Raw genomic sequence first — 27,290 nt, 5'->3', positions numbered from 1 at the left:
ACTCTTTCCTCCCTTCTCTCTGATCTCTAGATGTCTGCGGAAGTTAAGGGAGGAAAGGACCAGAGGATGGATCATAGTGCCACTTTGGCCATCACAACCGTGGATGGGGGTGCTCCTTCGGATGCTAGTAGACGACCCTTGGGTCATACTGAGCAGGAAAAATGTGCTAATGCATCCATCAACTGCAGAGGAACACCCAATAATGAAACACACAAATTTGATGGCTTGTCAGTTGTCTGGAAACAACTTGGAGAACGTGGCATATCTAAAGAAGGTACGGAAATCATTATGGCCTCTTGGAAACCAGCAACAAGTAGACAATACAGCACTCACATTAAGAGGTGGACACTCTTTTATAGTAGATGGAACATTAATCCCATTGCACCATCTGTAGTACATATATTAAACTTTCTGACTCATAACTTTCAAAGGGGTGTGGGTTATGAAAGCATTAACACGGCAAGAGGGGCTCTATCTGCAATAGGAATTATGGTGGAAGGCTGCAGAGCAGGCAATCACCCACTCGTCAACAGATTTCTGCGGGGAGTCTTCAACTTACGCCCTTCTACACCCAGGTATGCGACGACCTGGGATGTGAAACTCGTATTACAAAAGATAAGACTCATGGAACCACTACACAGCCTAACACTGAAAGACTTATCGCTAAAAATGGTGATGCTGATGGCAATGACACAAGCAGCCAGGATCCAAACTTTGCACTTATTATCGTTGGTGAATATGGCATTTGGAGAAGAATCTGTTTCAGTTTTGTTAGGAGGTAACATCAAGCAATGCAGGCCAAAATTTAATGTTCGTACTATTGTATTTAAAGCTTATCCTCAGGATTACAGATTGTGTGTAGTTAAGACTATGAAAGAATATATAAAAAGAACTGAGAGGCTAAGGACAGAATCTGGAAATGCAGATAGGAGACTACTCATAAGTTATATGAAACCTCATAGGAGTGTTTCCAAGGACACAGTGGCAAGGTGGCTTAAGACCATGTTATATAAGTGTGGGATTGATACCAAGAGGTACACAGCAGGTAGTATTAGACCTGCATCAGTGTCTAAGGCCAAGGCACTGGATGTGCCTATTGCCACCATCATGGCAAAAGCTGGTTGGACACAGGAAGCCACATTTGCTAAATATTATAATAAGGATATAGAAGGGGAAATAGACCCTTTTCAAGAAGCAGTGCTAGGCTCAGTATAATGTAAGGTTTGAAATGTTATCAGCAGTAAAAATCATGTTCTATTTTCATAAATGAAATTAAGTTTTTGTAATAGGAACATTTATTTACACCTATTTACAAAATGTGAATTTTGACAGAACCCTTTACATACAACACCCACATGACTTTAAAATCTCATGTGAACGGCACCATCTAGCAGACACGTGATTTGCTGAAGTAAAATTACAGAAGTACATGAGACTTACCGTAGGTTAGTTGAAATGTGCTTCGGATTTTGCGAGGCACATCACGTCTGCTAGATGGTAGAGTTCACATGCCCTCCACTCCCTCCCTTTGTTAATTGATGATTCTTGGTTTACACAACAAAAATTAACTGACTGGAAGGGTTGGGAGATAATAATTCATGTGGGTAGTTGTATCTTTAAAGACTGACTGTGTGGCGAAGTGTAGTGTATCTCATGTGAACTCTACCATCTAGCAGACGTGATGTGCCTCGCAAAATCCGAAGCACATTTCAACTAACCTACGGTAAGTCTCATGTACTTCTGTAAGTATCAAGTATGCATTACATTGTTTGTGATACTTTTTTTTTGTATTGAAAAATTATGATGATGAGTTACAAGCAAAATGACATGAGCAGTCTTCAGAAACATATCTCACTTGTTACTCAAACACCCTCTGTGTGTGTGTGTATATATATATATATATATATATATATATATATATATATATATATATATATATATATATATATATATATATATATATATATATATATATATATATATATATATATTTTTTTTTTATGTAAGAGGATCACTGGCCAAGGGCAACAAGTGTCTGAATAAAAAAAAAAGCCCACTTAAATGCCAGTTCCCAAAGCAATATCAAACAGAATGATCAAATAGTAGAGGATAAGTGTCTTGAAACCTCCCTCTTGAAAGAGTTCAAGTCATAGGAAGGAGAAAAAACAGAAGCAGGTAGGGAGTTCCAGAGTTTACCAGAGAAAGGGATGAATGATTGAGAATACTGGATAACTCTTGTGGACAGAATTGGAGTAAGAGAAGAAAGTTTTGTGCAGCAAGACCATGGGAGGAGGAGAGGCATGTAGTTAACAAGATCAAAAGAGCAGTTAGCATGGAAATAGTGGTAGAAGATAGAAAGAGATGCAACACTGTGGTGATGAGAAAGAGGCTGAAGACAGTCACTTAGAGGAAAGGCGTTGATAAGATTAAATGCTTTTGATTGCACCCTGTCCAGAAGAGCAGTCTGAGTGGAACCTGCCCCATACGTGTGAAGCATACTCCACGCATGGGCAGATAAGGTTCCTGCACAGAGTAAATAGTTGGGTGATGGATGAGAAAAATTTGCAGAGACAACCCAGAACTTCATAGAGGCTGTTTTAGCTAGAGATGAGATATGAAGTTATGAGTTTAGATTACAAATAAAGGATAGATCAAGGATGTTCAGAGTAGAAGAGGAGGGATCAGTTGAGGGGCAGTGAAGAGGGGATAGTTATCTGGAAGGTTGTGTCAAGTTGTTAGATGGAGGAATTGAGTTGTTGAGGAATTGAACATTACTAAGTTTGCTCAACCGCAATCAAATATTGTAGAGAGATCAGAAGTCAAGCATTATGTGGCTTCCCAGTGTGAGCTGTTTATTCATGAAGGGTTGGATGTCTATGAAAACACACGAGTGAATAGGACAAGAAGTCTGGTTTAGATCATTGATAAATAATAGGAAGAGAGTGGGTGACAGGATAGAACCCTGAGGAACACCACTGTTAACAGACTTTGGAGAAGAACAGTGACTGTCTACCACAGCAGCAATGGAACAGTCAGAAAGGAAACTTGTGATGAAATAACAGAGAGAAGGATAGAGGCCATAGGAAGGTAATTTAGAAATCAAAGCTTTGTGCAAAACTCTATTCAAAACTTTTAATATGTCTAAGGCTCTGCCCTGTAATTTCATCTAGCCAGCAAATTTCTGGTGCACCTTTATAAATAGTCCAACCAATTCTAACTTTCATTATATTATCACATTAAAGAAGGGATTGTCCATATAACAATGTAGTTAATTATGCAGTGCAACTAAAGATTGAGTTTCAGCTTGAGCTAGTCCTTTTTTTTCTCCCTCTCTCCCTTTAGTGGACAGTTATTAACCAAATATAGCTCAACCTAACCTAACAAAGCTAAGAATCAATTAGATTGGACCATTTTGGAAAAATAGTATGGGAAATTCATTAGCTGGATAAAAGTATAAACAATGGGGCAGGGCAGGACTCCCTTAATTTGATGGCAACAGTTACAAGCATTAACCTATAAAATCTCCTTTTTTTTTTTTTTTTCCTTTTTATGCAATTTAACCTTCCAGAGTTGTGTGATAATAGGACATCAGAAAATATACATCATTGATTTGCACTCACACTGTCAACAGTCTTTTTATGAACTTTGACCATGTGCACTGCAACAGTTTATAGTCCACATATCCACAATGCATGTTGTCTCTCAAGTAACACACTGTAACATTTCTTGTACAGGTATATATTGCAACACTTGTTCCGTAAGCTTTCCATAATATTGAATCATGTGACTAGTTGACTCAAAATGCATAGAGCATTAGTCAACCTTCCGGACCTCAGTTTAACGGATTTTGGGTAAAACAGACACTGTACATTGTCTGGACAACAATCTGGACAAAAAGACAAATGTCTGTTATTTGAAAATTTGTTTGGTAGGTGGCATGGGAGGTTGGGAGGCAGAAGTATCGGTCTACAATAGCAGCAGCCTTCATCCAATACACTGTAGAATTGATCTGTTTGTGCTTACAGTGTTTATACAGTCTATTTAGTGCTATCAAGATGACTAAATAAGAATACTGTATCTTTAATATGCATGATAGGTTTAGCCTAGGCTAGGAGTGGTACTTTACATAGTGGTATTGAACATAGGGTATGGTTTTCCAGCAACAGAGACTTTCAGGCTGCCAGAGACTTTCAGGGTACCAGCAACAGGCTGTTGCTGGTACCCTTTCATTTGTTAAATAGAGGGTCGACTGCAGTGTTTAACACTGCTCTTTTCTGGTTTGTTTCTTCTTTTATCCTCTCTCATCTCTAACTTACACATCCTCATTAATTGCCTAAGATTATTATTTACTATTTCTGTATGACTGTGCCACTTCAGTATCATGTGTTCTGCTTTTGCCCAAAAACTGAACTTCAAACACTTTACTTGATGTAACATTTAGAGTAGGGTTCTTCAAAGTATGGGTCAGGACCCAAAACTGAGCCACAAGCTCTTGTTCAGTGGGTCACCACATCATAATCAGATATATGAACAATAATTCAAAATTAGTAGTGTGTGTGTGTTTACCTATTTGTATTTCTTACAGGATTGAGTCACACTCATAATCTCCCATCTTTTAGTAACCAATGATCATATTTTCTTTAAATTTATGTACACTGTTTGCTTACACTACCTCATTTAGCAGTGAATGTATTGCTCTATTTGGAAACTGTATTTTTTTGTCTTTGTCTCTTCTTTTTTTCTCAGTTTCATTTCATGTCCTCTTAACATTTCATTTCCTCTTGTAAACAAATTTCCTGTGCCAATCTTTCCTTTTTTCCATCAAACATTTATACATCATGATCATAACACTTCTCATCCTTCTTTCCTCTAATTTGGGTAAATTCAACTTTTCTAATCTTTCTTTGTACCTTAACCCTCTAAGAGATGGTACCACATTCTTGATGCTGCACCTTGAACTTTCTCCAGTTCAGAACTTTTTTTTTCTTTTTTTTAAAGTGTGGGTTCCATACCACTGCTGCATATTTTAATACGGGTCTTATGAATGATGTTATAAATTTCTTTATCATCTCTTCATCTACGTACATGAAAACTATTCTCATATTTGCCAATAGTGCATACATACTTCCCACCTTATCATTCATGTTATTATTCAGAGTTAGCTTATTATTTATTGTCAAACCTAAATCTCTCTCTTTCTCAGACACTTTTATTTTTTTATCTTTTAATTTCCATTTCCATTCTGCTCATGACTCACTTCTTTCAAAATTTGTAACATGACATGTGTGTGTGTATGTGTGTGTGTGTATTTACCTGGTTGTATTTACCTACTTGTAATTTACAGGGTCTGAGCTATGCTCGTGTGGTCCCATCTCCATATCTACACTTGTCCAGTTTTTCCTTACTCATTGCCAATACCACCTCCTCACTTAGCTTGTTCCAAACTTCTGTATTTCTCTGTGGGAAATTATATTTCTTTATGTTACTTAGGCAGATTTAAGGTTTAAGTCAAACTTAAGGTTTGAGTGAACAGTTCAGCTCTAGAAATATGTGTGATAGCAGTGGTGCCATCTGGTTGAAATAAAGGAGGGAAAGAAGAAGACACAAAGTTATTGGAGATATTTTTGGCTAGATGCCAGAAGTTACGAGGGGAGTTAGATCTTGAAAGGTTTTGACACTTTCTGTTAATGAATGAGTTTTTGGCTAGTTGGAGAACATACTTGGCATGGTTCCAGGCAGAAATATAAAGTGCATGAGATTCTGGTGATGGAAGGCTTAAGTACCCTTTGTGGGCCACCTCTCTATCATGTATAGCACAAGAACAAGCTGTGTTAAACCAAGGTTTGGAAGGTTTAGGTCGAGAAAAAGTGAGGAATGTCTGCCTCCATGCCAGACACTATCACCTCTGTTGTGCGCTCAGCACACAGATGGGTCTCTGACACGGAAGCAGTAGTCATTCCAAGGAAAATCAGCAAAATACCTCCTCAGGTCCCCCCCACCTAGCAGAGGTAAAATGCCAGAGGCACCTTTGCTTAGGGGGATCCTGAGGAGGGATTGGAGCGATAGGACAAGATACAGATATGAGATTGTGATTGGAGGAGCCCAACGGAGAAGAAAGGGTGACAGCATGAGCAGAAGGATTAGAGGTCAGGAAAAGGTCAAGAATGTTGGGCATATCTCCAAGACGGTCAGGAATACGAGTAGGGTGTTGCACCAATTGCTCTAGGTCGTGGAGGATAGCAAAGTTGAAGGCTAGTTCACCAGGATGGTCAGTGAAGGGCGAGGAAAGCCAAAGCTGGAGGTGAACATTGAAGTCTCCAAGAATGGAGATCTCTGCAAAAGGGAAGAGGGTCAGAAAGTGCTCCACTTTGGAAGTTAAGTAGTCAAAGAATTTCTTATAGTCAGAGGAGTTAGGTGAGAGGTATACAGCACAGATAAATTTAGTTTGAGAGTGACTCTGTAGTCATAGCCAGATGGTGGAAAACTCAGAAGATTCAAGAGCGTGGGCACAAGAGCAGGTTAAGTCATTGCGCACATAAATACAACATCCAGCTTTGGATAAAAAATGAGGATAGAGAAAGTAGGATGGAACAGAAAAGGGACTACTGTCAGTTGCCTCAGACACCTGAGTTTCAGTGAGGAAAAGAAGATGAGGTTTAGAAGAGGAGAGGTGGTGTTCTACAGATTGAAAATTACATCTTAGACTGTGAATGTTGCAGAAGTTAACGAAGAAAAGGTTGAGGAAAGTGTCAAGACACTTATGGTCGTCAACAGAAAGGCAGCCCGACCTGGGGACATTTATGGTCCCCTCCCCAGATAGGGACTCCGAGGCTGGTGTAGGAGTCGCCAAGATAATTTTGAAATTTTTGGTTGAAGGGTGTGTGTGTTATTAGGTGCTTATAGTTTTGTGTGGAGGAAGAGAGTTGTCTTTAGAGGGCAAACGTTCAGTGAGGTCACAGCTGGGTTTAATGATAAGTTCACAGCACCCCTTGTATTGTCATTCCCAGATCTTTCTCCTTGTACTTTTACTATTTCTTCATTTCCTATTTTATATGTTCATTTTGGTCTCTTTTCACTTTTCCCCATCTCCATTACATGACATTTTTTTCATATTAAATTCCATCTCTCATTTCTTAATCCAATCCCAGATTTAATTTTAAATCCTCTTGTAGAATTTTGCAGTCTTGTTGTTTCTTATGTCTTTGTAATTTCTGCATCATCTGGAGACAAACTCATGTAACTCTTTACTCCTTCAGGCATATCATTTATGAACGTCAGGAAAGGTATTGGTGCCAGCACTAATCCTTGTGTTATTCCAATATCTACTTTTCTCCATTTTGATTTTACATCTTTTACTACCATTCTCATTTCTCTTCCCTTTAAGTAGCTTTCCATCCAGTTTTTAATTTTTTAAAATTTAATCCTCCTACATTTTCAAGCCTCCATAGTAGCCTGTTGTGGGGAACTTTGTCAAAAGCTTTCTTTAGATCTAAATACACAGTCTACCCATCCATCCCTCTCCTGTGTTATATCAGTCATTCTTGAACAGAAGCTCATCATATTTGTTTCACATGATCACTTTTGTCTAAAGCCATACTGTTTTTCTGATATTATATGTTTTTCTAGGAATTTTGTCCATTGCTTATTTATCACTTTTTCACAGACCTTACATACAATGCTGGTCATTGATACTGGTCTATAGTTTAGTGGTTCTTCTTTCTTTCCACTTTTATAAACTGGCACTATGTCTACTCTCTTCCATTCCTTAGGCACTCTTTCAGTTGATAATGAGCACTTTATTATGTCATATAGCAATTCAATTAACTGTTTCCTGCACTCTTTTAAAATGAAACCTGATACTCCATCTGGTCCTGCTGCTTTTCTCTCTTCCAGTTCCTCCATCATTTTACAAATTTGTTCTTTGATTACTGTAATTTCCCACATTTGCTTTTTTGTCTTCTCATCTTGTGGTTCTTTAAATTCTGATTCCTCTGTGAAAACTTGCTGAAACTTTTTGTTTAGCAATTCACTCATGTCTTTTGGGTCTTCATATATTTCATTTCCATCCTTCAACCTTTCTAGTTTTTCTTTTGGTTTAATTTCTCCATTTATGAATCTGCAGAGCAGTTTTGGTTCGTCCTTGCACTCTTCACCTGTATCTTTTTCATATCCTCTTTTCTTCCTCTCTTCTTATTTTCTCAGATTAATTTCTTGCTATCTTAGTCTTTATTTTTTTCATCTTGATTTCTTTTCATTTTTATCCATGCTTCATGTCTTTTCTTTGCTCTTGCACATCTTGCATTGAACCACACCTGTTTTTCTTTTTCTTTACATTTGTATAGTGGGAGATATTTGTTCACTCCTGTCTCATATAGTTCCATAAAAATTTCATACTTATCTTGCACATCAATTGCTCTTTTTAGCTTTCCCCAGTCCATTTCTTCATAGAATCTCTTAAGATTATCTATATTTGTTTTTCCATAGTTTCTCCTGTTTTCTTTGTATAATTCATTCTCTTCACTGACATTATTATTAGTCTCTGTTTCTATCATTACATGGTCAATTTTTCCCATGGGGCACACATATCTTAATCCTTTAGTCAGGTCAATTCCTTTCATTAATATTAGGTCAAGTGTTGCTGGTTCGTCATCTCTCCTCTATTTTGTATTTTCAGTCACTTATTGCATCATTATGTTTTCTATAGTCAGCATCAGATATCTTTCTCCCCATGCAGTCTCATTTCCTCTTGCCTTGAATGTTTCCCAATTTATTTCTTTACAACTGAAGTACTCTTTTATTACTTTTGATTAATTTACTCAAATACTCAATGGTGTCTTCTATTATTTTCTCATAGTTTTCCTTGCTCCAAGAATTTAATTTTGGGTGGTACATACAATGTTATTACCGTCAGTATTTCTCCACTATTGTCCTCCAAGCTAACACCCACTATTTCTGCTTTTGCTTCCCCATATTTCACTATTTTTGTCTTCACCTCATTTCTTGTCATCATCATTACACCTTCCCTCCTTTACCAATCCTGTCTCTTCTCCACATATTGTAATTATTGTTAATGATATTCTTCTTTTCTTCTTTTAGCTTTATTTATATTAAACACACCAACTTTGGATTCTTTTCTTTCAAACAGTCTTGTAATTCCAGTGTTCTGTGTAACAGTCCGTCCATGTTGGTATACATTACATTCAGTCCTTCATTTTTACTATTTTTCTGTTTTCTTTTCTTTTCTTTTTTTCCCTTTATGTACCATTTCTTCAGTCTCCAAAAACTCTAAAAAAAAAATGAATCTTATCTTTTTCTGTTCTTCATTCATTTTTCTCTTTAGCCTCTTCATACATTTCCTTCATTTTTTTCAGTCTTCTTCATTTCTGTTTTTCTTATTGTTCCAGTCAGACAACTTCTTCCACTTCTTGGAATTTAGTGTCATCTTCATGAGTTAGTTTCTTCACCAAATCCTTCACTGTTTTTGTTTCTTCTTTATCTCTTTTCAGTTTGTATGTTATATATTTCTCCTTTATTCCATAAACTATAATGCTTTTCTTCTTATCTTCTGCATCTCTTACTAGATCTTCATTGTTTCTCAGTGCCTTCACCACTTCCTTTTCTACATTTCCTTTTTTTTTTCTTTCAGTTGCTGTGTGTGTGTGTGTGTGTGTGTGTGTGTGTGTGTGTGTATTTACCTAGTTGTATTTATGAAATGAGCCAAAACTCATTTTGTCCTGTTTCAATAACCATATTTATCCAGTTTCTCTTTAAACAAGTGTACACTGTTTGCCACAACCATGTCTTTCTTCAAATTGTTCCAGATTTCAATAATTCGATACAGGAAGTTGTATTTTTTAATGTCGCTCGAACATCCATGCTTCTTTATTTTCTTCCCATGCCTCCTTGTCTGTCTCTCTCCTTCCTCCATCTGTGGTACCAATTATTTTCTGTCTATTCTTTCTATATTGTTTACTAATTTGTACATTGTTATCAGGTCTCCTCTTTCTCTTGTCTTTTGTAGTGTTGGTAATCCCATCTCTTCAAGTCTTTCTTCATAACTTAAGTCTTTCAATTCTGGTACCATCTTTGTCGTCATCCTCTGTGTTCTTTCCAGTTTCCGTATATACACAGATCTTTGTGGTACCCCACTTGTCACTTTGCACCAACTTGAATTGGTGTCTCTGATTACTGTTCTCATTTCCCTCCCTTGTAAATAATCACCCATCCATCTCAATGTTGCTCCCTTTAGTCCTCCTTCATTCTCTAACTTCCACATAAGATTTTTGTGGGAGACTTTATCAAATGCTTTTTTGAGATCCTGCATAAAGCCATCCATCCCTATCTTGCACTCCATTTATTACTCTTGTATAAAAGCTCAATATATTTATGACACAGGATCTCCCTTTCCTGAATCTAAATTGCTTTTCTGTAATTATCCTTTCACCTTGTAAATATTGTACCATCTATCTTTAACTACTATTTCACAAAGTTTGCATACAATACTTGTTTGTGACACTGGTCTGTAATTTAACAGTTCCATTTTATTTCCCCTTTAGTACATTAGGACTATGCTAGCTCTTTTCCATTCCCTTGGTACTTTTCCCTTTTCAACAAGCTGCTGATTATGTCCCATATGGTTTCCTCCATTTGTTCTCTGCATTCTTTTAATATCCATCCATTTACCTGATCTGGTCCCATAGCTTTTCTAACATCCAGCTATCCAGCAGTTTCTTGATATCTTGTTTTTTTATTCATATTTCCTTTACTCCCTCATTCTGTGATATCACTTTCAGTGCCACAAATTTGAATTTCTTTGTAAACATTCATTAATTCACTCATCTCCTCAGTAGTTTAAAAAATTCTTCCTTCTCTTCTTAACTTGTTTATGTCATCCCCATATTTCATTTTTCCATTTACATATCTGTAAGAGAATTTGGGTTCTTCCTTGCATTTTCTTACGATGTCACTTTCAAAATTTCTTTCTTCTCTTCTTATTATACCATATTCATTCCTTGCCTTTCTGTATTCTTCCCTAGTATTTCTGTTCAGATTTCTCATAATTTTCCTCCATGCCCTGTCCTTTTTCTTATTGCTTCTATACACATGGCATTATACAATTCATGCTTCCCAATTTTCTCTTTATAACTTGGTACAAACTGTTGCACCCCCTCTCTGTACTTGCTCAAAGATATCTCATATTTTCTTGCACTACTTTACCTGAATTCAAATAGCTCTTTCCAGTTAATTTTTCCATAAAATTTATTAAGTTCTGCAAGGTTTGCCTTAGCATAGTTTTGTCTCCCATTTCTAAATTGTTCATTCCTGTGCAACACTGTTTCCTCCTGTAGTACTATTTCTATTGTTACATGATCACTTCTTCCCAGTGGACTCAGACAATGTATACTTGGTCTACTTTCTGGGGTTTTTGTAAACATCAAGTCCAACTGTGATGGTTCTTTTTCTCCTCTGCATCTTGTAGGTTCATTCACCTGCTGTCTCATTGTATTCACCATGAAGGTATGCATAAGTACTTCACTCTATGACTTGACATTTTCTTTCACTTCCATCTCCTGCCACTTAATTCCTTTAGTGTTGAATTCGCCTCCTAAGAGCACTTTGTTACTTTTCCTTGTCATTTCCTCTATGCTATTTCTTGTTTTTAGTTGCATAATTTTATATCTACTGGTCACCCATGCATTAGTTTTTGGTGGTATTTATGTCTCAATAACTTTTTTTTTACTTCCTTTGATCTTAATCACAACACTCAAAGTTTTGCCATTCCATCGCCAACAATATCCTCTTTTACCAATTTCATTACAACTCCTCCTCACTTTTTTTTTTCTGTCTCTTCTACATGTGCTATATCTTTTCTTTGTAAATCTCAACTTTATTTCCTCTTTTAGTTTGGTTTCCATTAAACATACCACATCTGGTTTATTGTTCTTTAGGTAGTTTTTAATTTCCAATGGGCTCGATACCAAACCATCTATATTTGTATACATAACTTTTAAGCTTCTGCTTGGTGATCTCCTGTGGCATCTTTGTGCCACCATTTCCTCACTTTCATGTCCACAACTTTCCAAATGAATCTCCTCACTTGTTCCTGTGTTCTCTCCTTGTTTTTTTCACTGAGCCTCTACTCTCAACTCTTTCAGTTTACTTCTTCATTCATGTCTCTTTTTATCCATATTACCCTCATTCCTTCTACTTTTGCCAATTTTCCTGTTCTTTGTATAACATGTTCTGCTGCTTTTTGTGACATGAATCTTATTTTCATTGGTCTTGTTCCATTTTTATCATACTTTCCAAATCTTCAATTTGTTTAACTATCTCCTTTCCTTCTCCTGCCACTTCTGCTATAACTTCCTTATCCCTTTTTGCCTCTTCTTTCTCTCTAGCTATTTTCATGGGTAGGTTCTTCTCCTTGACCACAAATACCACCACACACATCTTTCTCTGTACCATGTCTCTCACCAGATTACTTTTTTCCTTTATTATTTTAATCACTTGCTTTTCTATGTCCTTAGTGTGTTCCTGTTGCCTTATTAACTCCTCCATATTCATCTTTTGTTGTTGTTCTCTCACTTCTTTCCAACTCTTGACTTTCTCTGTTACTAACTCTTTTACTTTCTCAATCTTAATTTCTCTCTCTCATAAAGCTTTCTTTAACTATTCATTCTTTTCCTTGAGTTTCTTGATTTCTTCATAGTACTTTTTGTTTAAGTCCACTATTTTTGTCACCTCTTCTCTCAGTTCTTATTTTTTTCTTTCCATTACCCTCTTTTTCATCTATGTTATATCATTGGATATCTTTTTCACATTGTCACCATCCATCTCTCTTCCTTCCACATCTTTATTATCGCTGCTAAGTTATGTATTTCTTTTCACATATTCACATTTTCTTCTTCAATTCTTCTCATTACAGTTTCAGGAGGAGTACCAGTTGTCAGTTGGATACAAGGGTCACTTACAAAATGTCTGACTCATGCCAGTTCAGGTAGGGTACAAGCCATCAGCTCTTGACCTATCCAGAGTGGTGCTCTCCCACAAGTACCCCAAACCCATCAAGATTCAGAATGATAAACTCAAGGATATCAACAATCTGCTCTCTTTCTTCAAACCGAACACAAGGAGTACTACCAACAGTTTTTTTTGCATTCAGCAGGAGCTTGCTGGAGATGTTAATCCTGATATGTTGGACTCCAACATTGATAATGACCTTGATTATGACATACAGCCAAGGAGTGACACCAGCAGTGTCTGAGTACTTAAGGAATGTGATTACTGATAAGTTATATTAATAAAGTTAAGCTCATTTTTTTTTTTTTTGCCAGTTTTATTCACCTGAAGATTGGTCTCAAGGTATAAAACTAATTATTTGGAATATGATTGAAATACTCTATCTCCTTTTACAGAGTAGCATATTTTGTCGGTCTAATTTGCTTTTTGCATTAGTCATTGGCTGTCTCCTTTCATGTAAATAAAAAAAATGGATATCATTTTTTATGCGAATTTACTTTTGAGTATCTACCCATGCCATCAGTAATTGCAATCACACTTCCATCACTCAAAATGCCAAGTGACTTGATTTAATTTCACTCCTTATGCAGTCAGGGCTTTACTCTACCAATCATTTTGAGATAAAATAAATTTTCTTAGCTTAGTAAGTTCAGGAGTTACGGCATTTTTGAAGTTGGCAAAGTTTGACCATGATAACCTCTGTTTTCTGTTTTTGACATTTGTCCAGTTCTGCTTCTCAGCACCTCATATTTTGCTTCTTAATATATTTTCTTTTAACATTTGTGTCTAATGTATTAAACAATGTTGTAAAGGAGTTTTTTTCACCAGACTTGGTTTTGTACTAGATAATTCTGGTACTAGTACTGAGTATAGGTGACCAAAGAAACATGGTGGTAAAGCTGCTGTGTTATATTAATAAAATAAAAACTGTACAAAATGATAATAAGGTGAAGCTGCCCACGTGTTGCATGTCCGCCACCGAGGCCAGGCGGACAAGGACTCTGCGTGTCCACCAGCAAGACTAGGCAGACATGGACTACGCATGTCTGCCAACATAGCTGGGTGGACACTGACTGGGGATGTAGGGATGGTTGCTGGCCAGGTCAGGTCACGGCCAGGGCTGGTGTCTGGAGTCAAAGGGTGTGAGGCTTGCCCTCACACCATGGGGTTGACTGAGGCTGGCATCAGGTCCCAGGGGATAGGAGAATGGAATGTTGGTGGTGGGCGAAGCGTCCCACCACATTGTTTGGCCACTCATCTAGGCATGCCCTCATGCCTACAAAATATATGGGATGATGCAAGCACACAGAAACAATAATTCACATAATAATGACTCGCTTACCTTTGTAAGGCACGTGATGTATGCACTATAGCCAATCGCAAGACTCACAGAACAAAGATGTCATAAAAGTGAGTATGCACTGGTGAGTCACAAAACTCACAGAGCAAAGACATCAGAAAAGAGAGCACAGTGGCCAAACACAAAACTCACACTAGCTGTGACTTTAGCACAGTGAATCACAGGCCAAGAAAAACTAGGATAGCACTTGAGGCCATAAAATAAAATAAAACAAAAGAACAAGGTGTTTCTATGCCAATAAATTGCAAAATAACAACAAAACACTGCTAAAATCATAACACTGCACTAATAATGCACATGATGGCAATAAAATCTTCAAGTGTGGTGGATCATGGCAGATTATGCACTGGAAAGCCATGAGCAGGAAGGACCACACAGACAGGAGCACCAAAACTTGCAGATGCAAAGACTGACAGCATGAGATCCAAAGTTTTGGAACAACGGGATCAGCAGCAAAGCAGTCGAGTTGTGTCAGTGATGGCTTAAAAAGTCCAGGCTTGAAACATGGACAGCATCGGTGATGGCTTAAAGTCGTACACACACAGGCTGGCAGGACAGGCTCAGCATAAAAACCTTGAAAAAGACCCTGAAAAGCAGCCTGAAGAACGCACTGTAGACAAGTAGTAGTGTAGCAGTTTGGGTTGGTGACGGCTTAGCAGAAATGCATTGGTGACGGCTTACCAGATTACCTGGAGGAAATGAAGGTGGCTGGAGTAGCTGGCAATGAGCAGGCAAGACATGTGAGCTAGGAGGACTTGTAGCATCAACTCTTTCCACTGCAGCCACTATTTTTATGTACTAGGTAATTCTGGTACTAGTACTGAGTATAGATGACCAAAGAAACATGGTGGTAAAGCTGCTGCATTATATTAATAAGATAAAAACTGTACAAAATTATAATAAGGTGAAGCTGCCCACGTGTCACATGTCCATCACCAAGGCCAGTTGGGCATGGACTCTGCGTGTCCACCAGCAAGGCTGAGCAGACATGGACTACGTATGTCCACCAGCATGGCTGGGTGGACACTGACTGGGGATGTAGGGGTGGTTGCTGGCTGGGTCAGGTCACTGCCAGGGCTGGCATCCAGAGACAATGGGTGTGAGGCTTGCCCTCACACCATGTGGTTGACTGGGGCTGGCATCAGGTCCCAGAGGACTAGAGAATGGAATGTGGGAAGTGGGCAAAGCATCCTGCCTTTATTGACCATCACTTTAGACGTGTAGCAGCAATGACCAATGCTCCCTGTTCCCCTAGAAGTGCCCAACTCTCCAAGACATTAGCTCAGGTAGTTTGCTGAGCTCACATCTCGGAGAGGGGCAGCATCTCTGAAGAAACTATAGGCGTAATGGCTGCAAGACCCAGTCTTGGTTTTCCATGAGATTTTGGTGCAATCACCAACACATTCTTGAGACAACCCCAATGTGTATTCTGTATCAGAACAATACTGGGTGAAAAATCAAATGGAGGCAGTCACTAGGGCTTCAATGTTGGCCCAATGTTGGCATTCTGATGTAGACCCACCAGATATTCTGCATCAAACCAATTTTGGGTAAGAAGCCGTCAGTATGTTTTCCAATGCCAGGTTGATGTCAGCCCAGTGTGCAGACTGATGTCAGCCAAATGTTGGCAATCTCATGCAAGTTCAACAAATATCCAGCACCAAACCAACATTAATTAAGAAGCAGCCAACATGTTTTCCAGTGCCAGGCTGATGTTGGTACAGTGTGTTTGTACATATTGTGTGTGTACACAATATGTACCAGATTACAAACGTGAGGCCTTCACCAGACTACGTCTCATGTCACACAGTCTCCGAATTGAAGTGGGGCGGTGGAGTCGGACCACGCGTGACCAGCGTGTGTGTCCCTGTGATGGCACACACATACAAACAGAGGAACATGCATTGTTACACTGTCCACTCAGTGCACAACACAGGAATGACCACCCACACATCACATATGACACCCTACAAGCAATGTTTACTGATAACACCCATCCGGAGGAAGTTTGTGACTATGTATATGCAGTTCTGAAATTTTATAAAAATTATTCTTAAAAGATAGGGCAGACATCTGTTTAAGGTAAATACTGTTAATGTATTTTACTTATATTCTCTAAGCTCTGGTAATTTTTTGCACTTAAATGTACGTGTCATGTTTTATTTCGGTGAATTTCTTTTTTGTATTTTCTATGTACTCAGTAGGAAAGTTCTTAAACTTAAGATAATTTGTTTAGTTATTAATACCTAGTAAGCGGCTCTCTACATAATGTGACTTATCAATTCAATTTGGACGAAGTAGAGATCAGAATAATATGTATCTTATCAATTTGTAATGGTATTTTGTCAATAAACTACTACTACTACTACTACTAGGGTCATGGGTTAATGTTATCATTCTGGTTCAGGCACAACAGGTTCCTAACTCAGGCCCAGTGTGCAGACCGATTATGGAAATTATATTGGCCTGATTCAGTGATTAGTTTTCTGATTCTTTACGAGCATAAGCAACAATGGTTTGTCAGCACTGGCATGACACAAATTCAATATGACCATGTTTGCTGGACATTAGACTTGATAAAGCTAAGTGCTGCTTATTACTAATGTGCCACCAGCACAAGGTCTCGGTAAAGGTAATCTTAATTTGTGGGTATATGAGTGGTATGATAATGGGAACAGCCTTTGCCTAACTATTCTTCTTCAAGTTATCACTTATTGCGAGTGAATTCCTCCCATATACCAAAGATAATAAATATAAGAAACAGGTTTAATATTCAAAAGATATTTCTCAAAAATACATAAAAAAAAGTAGGCTCCCCATGCAGCTATAATACTTACATTGGAATTGATGAGAGAAGAATAAGTTGTTTCCAGGAGATCATCAAACCATGATGTAATTAATTCTTCCCAGTGAAGAGCCATTGGATCAAATGCATAGGGAAAAAAAACACATTCCTGGTCCCCAAGACCTGCTGATATCCATCCCTGCAGTTCTGTTACTGCATTGTGCTGGACCTGATGCAAAAGAAAAGTTTGCTGGTTAGTCATTAAAAAACTGCAGGATGTGATTTATAAAAAGAAATATCTAACAGATGTATAGTAGAAAAGAATGGTTGATAACAGAAACTGAAAATTTAGTATATCTTGTACATATCAATGAATTGTGTAAGTATGGAGGTGATCAAACAGTTAGTAGTCAAATCACTTGAGAAAGCTAAATACTGAGATGACAAAGGAGTCAGATGAGCTAGATAGATACTGTAAATGCAAGAATCCTCATAATACAAGTAAAAAAAATTCAAAAAAGAAAGTGAGATTGTGTTAAGATTTGTGTTTATATATATGAACAAATTTAAGAGTAGCAGCAATTTTTGCATCCACATCCTTGAAAGACTTCTAAAAAGACTTAATAAAAAATAATCAGGTAGAAAAACAATCACTTATTTTACAGACTGACACACATACACACAGAATGACACACACACACACACACACACACACACACACACACACACACACACACACACACACACACACACACACATAACGTACCCTGTTAAGAAGTTGAACAACATCAGATAGGGCATAACTTCTTTTATTTCGCTCATGGCTCTGGATGAAATCTTGTGAAGCTGTAGCAAACATCTGCTCAATTTTCTCTATCAATGTAGCAAGCCAAATTTCCATACTGCCTTTAGCCAAACCATTGGGGCCAAACAGAGCTTGTAGCACGTTCTCCAGGTTCTCCAATCGACTCCCAAACTGTATAAGATTTACAATTGCTTGATTTAATTCTCAATATACCATGGATGTAGAAATGGCTTAATATTTCAGTAATTAAAAGATAAACATATTTCACCAACACAATCTAATATAGGAAAGCTTTGCAGCTCAATAAGAATACATTAATACCCTTTATAATCTACATGGAGACTTAAATATTGAGACCACTGATCATGTTAAGAACTATAACACAAATGTTCCAGGTCTCTATCGACCCTCAGAGGTACCTGAATACTTCCTCCAACATGCTTTAGCAAGGGAGATGACAAGTTTAATCCAATACTGCGAGGCAAGAATGAGTCTTGAAACACAACATCAGCAAAAAGGTATGTATCTTGCAGTCCCAGGAGAGCTGTCAAGTTGGCTAGCAGATGGTGAGAAAGCTGGCGAGTATCTTGACTGGACTTACTGTCACTCAGAAAGTCATTCACATAGGATTTTACTGTTGATTATAAATGAGCATTGTCAAAACCCATTTCATATATATGCTGTGCAGGTTAAACTAGCTTAACAATGTAAGTTCCACCTCCATAATCACACTAAAAAAAGTGTTGTGATGGCATTGTTTGAGAAGGGCTCAGCAATTGTGAGAATGGAAAGAAGATAGGAAGATCACAAGCAGCTATCACACAGGTGCACTTTTGCTTAGAACAAGTGTTATTCCAAAGATATAGAAAGGCTCTTGGCAAAAAGAAAGACAGATACAAGAACAGAATATATACCTTGAAAAACTGAATCACTGCTTTCTCATAATTTTTGCTCAAAAGAGACTTGTGAGCCACAAGGTGACAAGGAGTGACAACTTTTCTAATGCTAATGGCAGTTTCTGATCTTCCTATTTTTCTTCCAGCCTCACAATTACTAAACCCCTCTTGAATAAATGACATTACAACACTATTTTCTTCATTATTAACCTTGACAGAACCCATTATAAGGAGAATTAAATGTGAGCAATGGAATGGGAGGATAGCAGCAAGAGGGGAAACAGACAGGGAGCGCAAAAGAGCAAGCTCTCCTAATAGTGCTTGACAGTTGTTACTAATAAAAAAAAAACTGAGCATAGCATCTTCAAGGTATGTGTGTTGCCATAAGAGACAATTTACCACTTTTTAATACCTCCCACTGCAATAAATTGAACATTGGAACTATGATGTTGTGATGTTTACAATTTGTCTTTTTTTTTTACAACTGTAGGGTTTTCCGGAAGACTATCCCTTTCCACCAGGGGCTGATGGTGATAAGAATGTGAATAATGTGTGTATGTGTAGTGCTTTGTCTGGGCCACCCTATGTGGGATTGACAGCCTGGTATATATACCATATTTGTTGGTGTATTAGACACACCTCTGCATAAGACACACCCCTATTTTACACAAATATTTTGTGGAAAAAAATTTTGTGTCATCATAAATTTATAAGAAAAAATTGTAGGGTGTGTGTGTGTTTTTTTCATTTTTTATATGAGAGCCACTGGCCAAGGGCAACAAAAATGTTTAATAAATTGAAAGGTCCACTTAATGTTAGTTCCCAATGAGATGTCAGATAGAATAATTAAAAAGACAAGAGGATTGTCTTGAAACCTTCCTCTTGAAAGAGTTCAGGTCATAGGAAGCAGGCAGAGAGTTCCAGAGTTTACCAGAGAATGGGATGAATGACTGAGAATACTTGACTCTTGCATTAGAGAGGTGAACAGAAAAGGGATGAGAGAAAGAAAGCATTATGCAGTGTGGCAGCAGGAGGAGGGGAGGCATACAATTAAAAAGATCAATAGAGCAATTAGTGTGAAAATACCAATAGAAGATGGCAAAAGATGCAATATTGTGGTGATGAGAAAGAGGCTGAAGACAGTCGGTTAGAGGAGAGGAGTTGATAAAACAAAAAGCTTTTCATTCCACCCTGTATAAAAGAGCAGTATGATTGGAGCCCCCATCCCAAACATGTGAAGCAAACTCCATAAATTAACAGATAAGGCCCCTGTAAAGGGTTAGCAGTTGGTTGGGGGTGAGAAAAACTGGTAGAGACAACACAGAACACCTAATTTCATAGAAGCTGCTTTAGCTAGAGGTAAGATGTGAATTTTCCAATTTAGATTATAAGTGAAGGACAGACTGTGTTCATTGTAGAAGAGAGGGACAGTTCAGTGTCACTGAAGGAAAGGGGATAGCTTGTGTTGAGTTGATAGATGAAGGAATTGAGTTTTTTTAACTCAACTGAACATTACTGTTCTATTCATTGGAGAAGAACAGTTACCATCTACCACAGCAACAATTAAATGGTCAAAGAGAAAACTTAAGACAAAGTTACAAAGAGAAGGATAAAAGCTATAGGAGGGTAGTTTAGAAATCAATACTTTGTGTCAGACTCTATCAAAAACTTTTGATATGTCTAAGGCAACTGCAAAAGTTTCACCAAAATTCCTAAGAGTGTGCGTTTTGTCCTCACATATGGTGTGATGCAGTGCTGTAGCTGTGCAGTACTACCATCTCTCTAAAACCATGTGTTTGTAGCTGTGTGTTTTGGTTTCTCTCTCTCTCTCTCTCTCTCTCTCTCTCTCTCTCTCTCTCTCTCTCTCTCTCTCTCTCTCTCTCTCTCTCTCTCTCTCTCTGTGTAAAGATTGAAGCAGTAGTACACTAAGCACAAATATCGTTACTAATAATATTACTACTAATAAAATTCTCTCTCTCTCTCTCTCTCTCTCTCTCTCTCTCTCTCTCTCTCTCTCTCTCTCTCTCTCTCTCTCTCTCTCTCTCACTCTCTCTCTCTCTTCCCTGCCCTCTTCCCCCTTCTCTCCCTCCTTACATCCATCACAGCCACCCTCCCTCCCTCCATCCCCCTTCCTTCCATCCATCTCTCTCTCTCTCTCTCTCTCTCTCTCTCTCTGTAACAGAGAGAGAGAGAGAGAGAGAGAGAGAGAGAGAGAGAGAGAGAGAGAGAGAGAGAGAGAGAGAGAGAGAGAGAGAGAGAGAGAGAGAGAGAGAGAGAGAGAGAGAGAGAGAGAGAGAGAGAGAGAGAGAGAGAGAGAGAGAGAGAGAGAGAGAGAGAGAGAGAGAGAGAGAGAGAGAGAGAGAGAGAGAGATATGGAAGGAGGGGGGATGGAGGGAGGGAGGGTGGCTGTGATGGATGGGAGAGAAGGGGGCAGGGAAGAGAGAGAGAGAGAGAGAGAGAGAGAGAGAGAGAGAGAGAGAGAGAGAGAGAGAGAGAGAGAGAGAGAGAGAGAGAGAGAGAGAGAGAGAGAGAGAGAGAGAGAGAGAGAGAGAGAGAGAGAATTTTATTAGTAGTAATATTATTAGTAACAATATTTGTGCTTAGTGTACTACAGCTTCAATCCCACACCTATAGATCTAGGCTTACAGGCCTAGGTGTCTGTACTATGGCTGCATTAGATTCACAGTAATTATTAGATAATTTTTCCAAGAAAAGTGCACCTAATGTGTGCCAGCAAATACAGTATATATTGTTATGACCCAGGATTCAGTTCCCTTCACAGCTGTCACTACACTTGAGTCAGCTTTCCCTACACAAGCTCCTTGTAGCCTACTGCAGGCATAAACACAACAAATCCAGATACCTGAGGTTTGTCCCAAGCTATCAAAACTGATATTGCCACTCGGTTTAACCCACCGACCAAGAAGGGAGTATAACAAATGCCAAATAAATCCCAACTTGCTGAGAAAGAATTGCAAACCACATGCTAATGGGGGCACAGTTAGAATAAAGGACACACAGGAATGAGGGTTATAATATTCTGGGAGCTGCCTCCAATCAGAGACAAATGACCCACGCCCACAGAAAATTATATCCCTTTGCATATGAATAGTCAATTCGCAGTCTCCTGAGAACTACAGACAGCTGTACATGCGCAGAATTATGAAATCCTCTAGCTTAAGAGCTCCCAGCAGTGAGTTCTGAACACCAGTTGTATTTAACAGCATAAAGACACTAATGACACAAGTACACAACAATCAGCAGGGCCTAAGATGGTCAGAGAACCACTCCCAGACTCTCAACAAGACAATAAACAACACAGTGACAGAAATGGTGAGACTAAGTAGTCCACCACAATTATTTGGCACAGCACCCAGTCAAGCAATCAAAAGGAGGTTAATCCTACCTAGTACAGCAGGGGCTAGTGCCACTAACTTTCCGGTAATAAAAAATATCAATAGCCCTCTAAAATGAATCCCACAACCCTCTGTGCTGGCTCTCAGTCACTTGCTCTAAGTGTTCATCCTCTCTATACTGAATACAACACCCAACTAAACAAAAGAGAACAAGACGGATGTGCGATTGCTCATGCTCTGAGCACCGGCCAAATGAATCATGTGATGAGGGGGAGGGGAAGGATGGGGAAAGGACAGGAGGGGAAAGCAGCCAGCCAGACCACCCAACCCTCTCCACCCAGCGCTCAAGCTCACTCTAAGGAAATTGCAGTCTTACAGAAATCAATGTTCACTTATACGGGTGGGGGGCTAGGTGAAATCTAATGAGTTTATGGCAAGGGCAAACTCTTGTTATATTATATACCAGTCACAAGTCTGAAGGACAAAGGGAAATGGGCAAAATTAAGATAAGAATATTATGTGTGAGCACAGGTTTTTGAAGTGAACAGGGGAATGTGGATAGGCATTTATTGTGCCTCAGGCATCTTCTGCCTTTCTCTTGCTTCCTCTTTGCTGCTTCTTGCCTCTCTATTTCTTTATTTTCATTCTCTCTACTTCTCTCTTCTCACTATGGCACCACTCATAACATTATATATATATATATATATATATATATATATATATATATATATATATATATATATATATATATATATATATATATATATATATATAAACACACACACACACACACACACACGTACACACACATAGTGGAACCTCACTTTTCAAACTTACCATATTTGATGACTCATAAGATGCATGGGCTCATAAGATGCACCCAGTTTTGGCAGACATTCAAATGAAAAAAAAGATAAATGAGCAGATTTAAGCTCTGAATATCAAGTGAAGGATTTCACCTGACATTTGAAGACACTCACATGCATTTAGATCATTATTAGATCCCAATACTTTGCATTTAATGACTTTAATATTTGCTAGTAGCCTATGTACCAGTCCTGTCGTGAGATGTAAACATGTACCTGGCATGTGGTGTCGGTAGTGACTGTGAAAGACTACAGGGGTAATAAAGTTTGTTTATAAGATTGTTAAAAGATAGGTGCAATTTTAATTGTATGAAAGTGTGTCTTACCTCAAGGAGTAATGGCATCACACTGTAAAGAACGCAGTGAAGCTTGCCTGTGTCACTGGGTTCGATGCGTAACCGGCATGCAATGCGTGGTGCATGGTCACTTAGGCAAATTCTTCCTGACTGATATCATTCTATGTGAATTACTGGTAAGTATGACATATTATATATTGTTACCTTGAAAGAAAGAGTTGTTTTGTGATGTAGTACCAATTATCACTTTGTTTACATGTGCAAAGATATCTGGGGGTTTGATTTTAGAGCCTCTGTTGCCTTAGACTTACCACCAACCACTGCCTCAATGCTGAATCTTGGCCTCATAGGACACAGGCTTATTTCCTGAGACTTTCTTTGGAAGAAAGGGTACGTCTTATAAGCCATCAAATATGGTAATTCAATCCTGAATGCTGTTTGAAATCCGAAATGTCTGAAAACCAAAGCAATTTTCCCAATAGGAATCAATGTAAAATAGATTAATACATTCTCAGACACCGATACACCATGTTTTAATGGGTAATGACCGATGCTCCCACTGCTAAGATAGCCACTCCACATCTCCAGCATAGAAATTTTTTTTTATCTAGAAACAATGTATTCAATGAACTTAGTGACACAGAACTCATCAAAAGATACTGTTTAGACCATGTAGGCATTCTCTTTGTCACTGATCAAGTGAGTGAAGTCTTACAGAGTGACACAAAGAGGAACAACCCACTCACTGCCAAAATGACATCTTGCTGCTGGGAAAAAGCTACCGGGAAAATGCAGTTGTGCAATAGTGATGACATTGTGGGTCACAGAGAGAGCCACAGGAAGCTCAGGATTACTTCTGAGTGCCAAACCTTGTTTGTTTACATCAAGGTTCTTCAACAGGATCACATTTACCTTATTTCAAAGATTGAATTACTGTTTTACCCTCTGTGTCTCTCCTCCAAGTAACTTTGTTCAGAAACTGAATTATGGTATTTTGAGTTTAAATTTATATAGAGTGGCACCTCAGTTCTCAAACTTAATTTGTTCCTGAATGCCATTCAGAATCTGAAATGTTAAAAAAAATGAAACATCAGTTTCAGGAATCAGTGTAAAATGGATTAATCCAGTCCTAGACATCAGTCTACACTGTCTTAGCAGATTATGACAGGTGCTCCCAGAGCCAAGTTGGCTGCTTCACAACATCCCCAGCTCACAAATTAGTTATCCAGAAAAGATGAATTGAATGAACTTAGTGACACAATTCATCAAAAGATACTCTTTAGACTGTGCAGGTATTCTCTTTGTCCCCAGTCTAGTGAGAGAAGCCTTACAGAGCAACAAACCCAACCCATTTACCTTCAAAATAAAGGTGATCATAACACTTAGACATCTTGCTGCTGGGAAAAACTACTGGAAGAAGTGCAGTTTTTTTTCTATGTAGAAGAGACACTGGCCAAGAGCAACAAGAATCCAATAAAAAAAATAAAAAAAACACTGAGATGCCAGTCCCAGAAAAGGGTCAAGAGCAGTAGTCAAAAATTGAAGGATAAGTGTCTTGAAAACTCCCTCTTGAAGGAATTTAAGTCATAAGAAGGTGGAAATACAGAAGCAGGCAGGGAGTTCCAGAGTTTACCAAGAAAGATATCGATGATTGAGAATACTGATTAACTCTTTCATTAGAGAGGTGGACAGAATAGGTGTGAGAGAAAGAAGAAAATCTTGTGCAGCGAGGCCACAGAAGGAGGGGAGGCATGCAGTTAGCAAGATCAGAAGAGGAGTTAGCATGAAAATAGTGGTAGAAGACAGCTAGAGATGCAATATTGTAGCAGTGAGAGAGAGGCTGAAGACAGTCAGTTAAAAGAGAGGAGTTGATGAGATGAAAAGCTTTTGATTCCACCCTGTCTAGAAGAGCGGTATGAGTGGAACCCCTCCCCGAGACATGTGAAGCATATTCCATATATGGACGGATAAGGCCCTTGTACAGAGTTAGCAGCTGAGGGGGTGAGAAAAACTGGTGGCGACATCTCAGAATGCCTAACTTCATAGCTGTTTTAGCTAAAGATGAGATGTGAAATTTCCAGTTCAGATTATAGGTAAAGGACAGACCGAAGTTGTTCAGTGTAGAAGAGGTGATAGTTGAGTATCAATGAAGAAGAGGGAATAGTTGTCTGGAAGGTAGTGTCGAGTTGAGTGATGGAGGAATTGAGTTTTTGAGGCATTGAACAATACCAAATTTGCTCTGCCCCAATCAGAAATTTTAGAAAGATCAGAAGTCAGGCATTCTGTGGCTTCCCTGTGTGAAATGTTTACTTCCTGAAGGATTGGACGTCTTTGAAAAGATGTGAAAAAGTGCAGGATGGTATCATCAGCATAGGAGTGGACAGGACAAGGTTTGGTTTAGAAGGTCATTGATGACAGGACAGAACCCTAAGGAACACCACTGTTAATAGATTTAGGAGAAGAACAACGACCGTCTATCACAGCAGCAATAGAATAGTCAGAAAGTAAACTTGAGATGAAGCTACAGAGAGAAGGATAGAAGTCATAGGAAGGTAGTTTGGATATCAAAGCTTTGTACCACACTCTATCAAAAGCTTTTGATATATCCCAGGCAACAGCAAAAGTTTCACCAAAATCTCTAAAAGAATCAGTAAGGAAAGTCAGAAGATCACCAATAGAGTGGCCTTGATGGAACCCATACTGCCGATCAGATAGAAGGTTGTGAATTGATAGATGTTTAAGAATCTTCCTGTTGAGGATAGATTAAAGAAATTTAGATAGGCTGTAAATTAATGCAATAGGACAGTAATTTGAGGATTTAGAACAGTTACCCTTTTTAGGAACAGGCTGAATGTAGGCAAACTTACAGCAAGAAGGAAAGGTAGATGTTGACAGACAGAGCTGAAAGAGTTTGCCTAGGCAAGGTGCAAGCACAGAGGCGGAGTTTCGAAGAACAATAGAAGGGACCCCATCAGGTCCATGAGCCTTCCAAGGGTTTAGGCCAGTGAGGGCATGGAAAACATCATTATGAAGAATTTTAATATATAGCATGAAGTAGTCAGAGGGTGGAGAAGAGGGAGGAACAAGCCCAGAATCGTCCAAGGTAGAGTTTTTAGCAAAGGTTTGAGCAAAGAGTTCAGCTTTAGAAATAGATGTGATAGCAGTGGTGCCATCTGGTTGAAATAGAGGAGGGAAAGAAGAAGAAGCAAAGTTATTGGAGATATTTTTGGATAGATGCCAGAAGTCACTAAGGGAGTTAGATCTTGAAAGATTTTGACACTTTCTGTTAATGAAGGAGTTTTTGGCTCGTTGGAGAACAGATTTGGCATGATTCCAAGCAGAAATATAAAGTGAATGAGATTCTCATGATGGAAGGCTTAAGTACCTTTTATGAGCCACCTCTCTATCATGTATAGCACAAGAACAAGCTGTGTTAAACCAAGGTTTGGAAGGTTTAAGTTGAGAAAAAGAGTGAGGAATGTACGCCTCCATGCCAGGCACTATCACATCTGTTATGTGCTCAGCACACAGCGAGATGGGTCTCTGACATGGAGGCAGTAGTCATTCCAAGGAAAATCAGGAAAATACCTCCTCAGGTCCCCCCAACTAGCAGAGGCAAAATGCCAGATGCACTTCCACTTAGAGGGGATCCTGAGGAGGGATTGGAGCAATAGGACAAGATACAGATATGAAACTGTGATCAGAGGAGCCCAATGGAGAAGAAAGGGTGACAGCATAAGCAGAAGGATTAGAGGCTAGGAAAAGGTCAAGAATGTTGGTCATATCTTTAAGATGGTCAGGAATATGAGTAGAGTGTTGCACCAATTGCTCTAGGTCGTGGAGGATAGGAAAGTTGAAGGATAGTTCACCAGGATGGTCAGTGAAGGGAAAGGAAAGCCAAAGCTG

General features: G+C 38.6%; 1 protein-coding gene across 8 annotated transcripts in view; it reads right to left on the bottom strand.

Annotated features, from left to right (window-relative positions):
* The window catches only part of LOC135106420 (uncharacterized), a 505,119-nt gene that overhangs the window by 377,437 nt on the left and 100,392 nt on the right, over window positions 1-27,290 (bottom strand). For all 8 annotated transcript variants that reach the window (XM_064015423.1, XM_064015429.1, XM_064015428.1 and 5 more), the window contains 3 exons: window positions 18,390-18,604; window positions 17,932-18,141; window positions 17,218-17,394 (listed from right to left, as the gene is read on the bottom strand). In XM_064015423.1, coding sequence (XP_063871493.1) covers window positions 17,218-17,394; window positions 17,932-18,141; window positions 18,390-18,604 — 602 coding nt within the window. The remainder of the gene's footprint in view (window positions 1-17,217; window positions 17,395-17,931; window positions 18,142-18,389; window positions 18,605-27,290) is intronic.

The sequence above is a fragment of the Scylla paramamosain genome, chromosome 13 (genome assembly GCF_035594125.1).
Source record: "Scylla paramamosain isolate STU-SP2022 chromosome 13, ASM3559412v1, whole genome shotgun sequence".
In the NCBI taxonomy this organism is placed as follows: Eukaryota; Metazoa; Arthropoda; class Malacostraca; order Decapoda; family Portunidae; genus Scylla; species Scylla paramamosain.
Note: the sequence above shows the minus strand (reverse complement) of the source record. Positions and strands in the feature narration are given on the sequence as shown.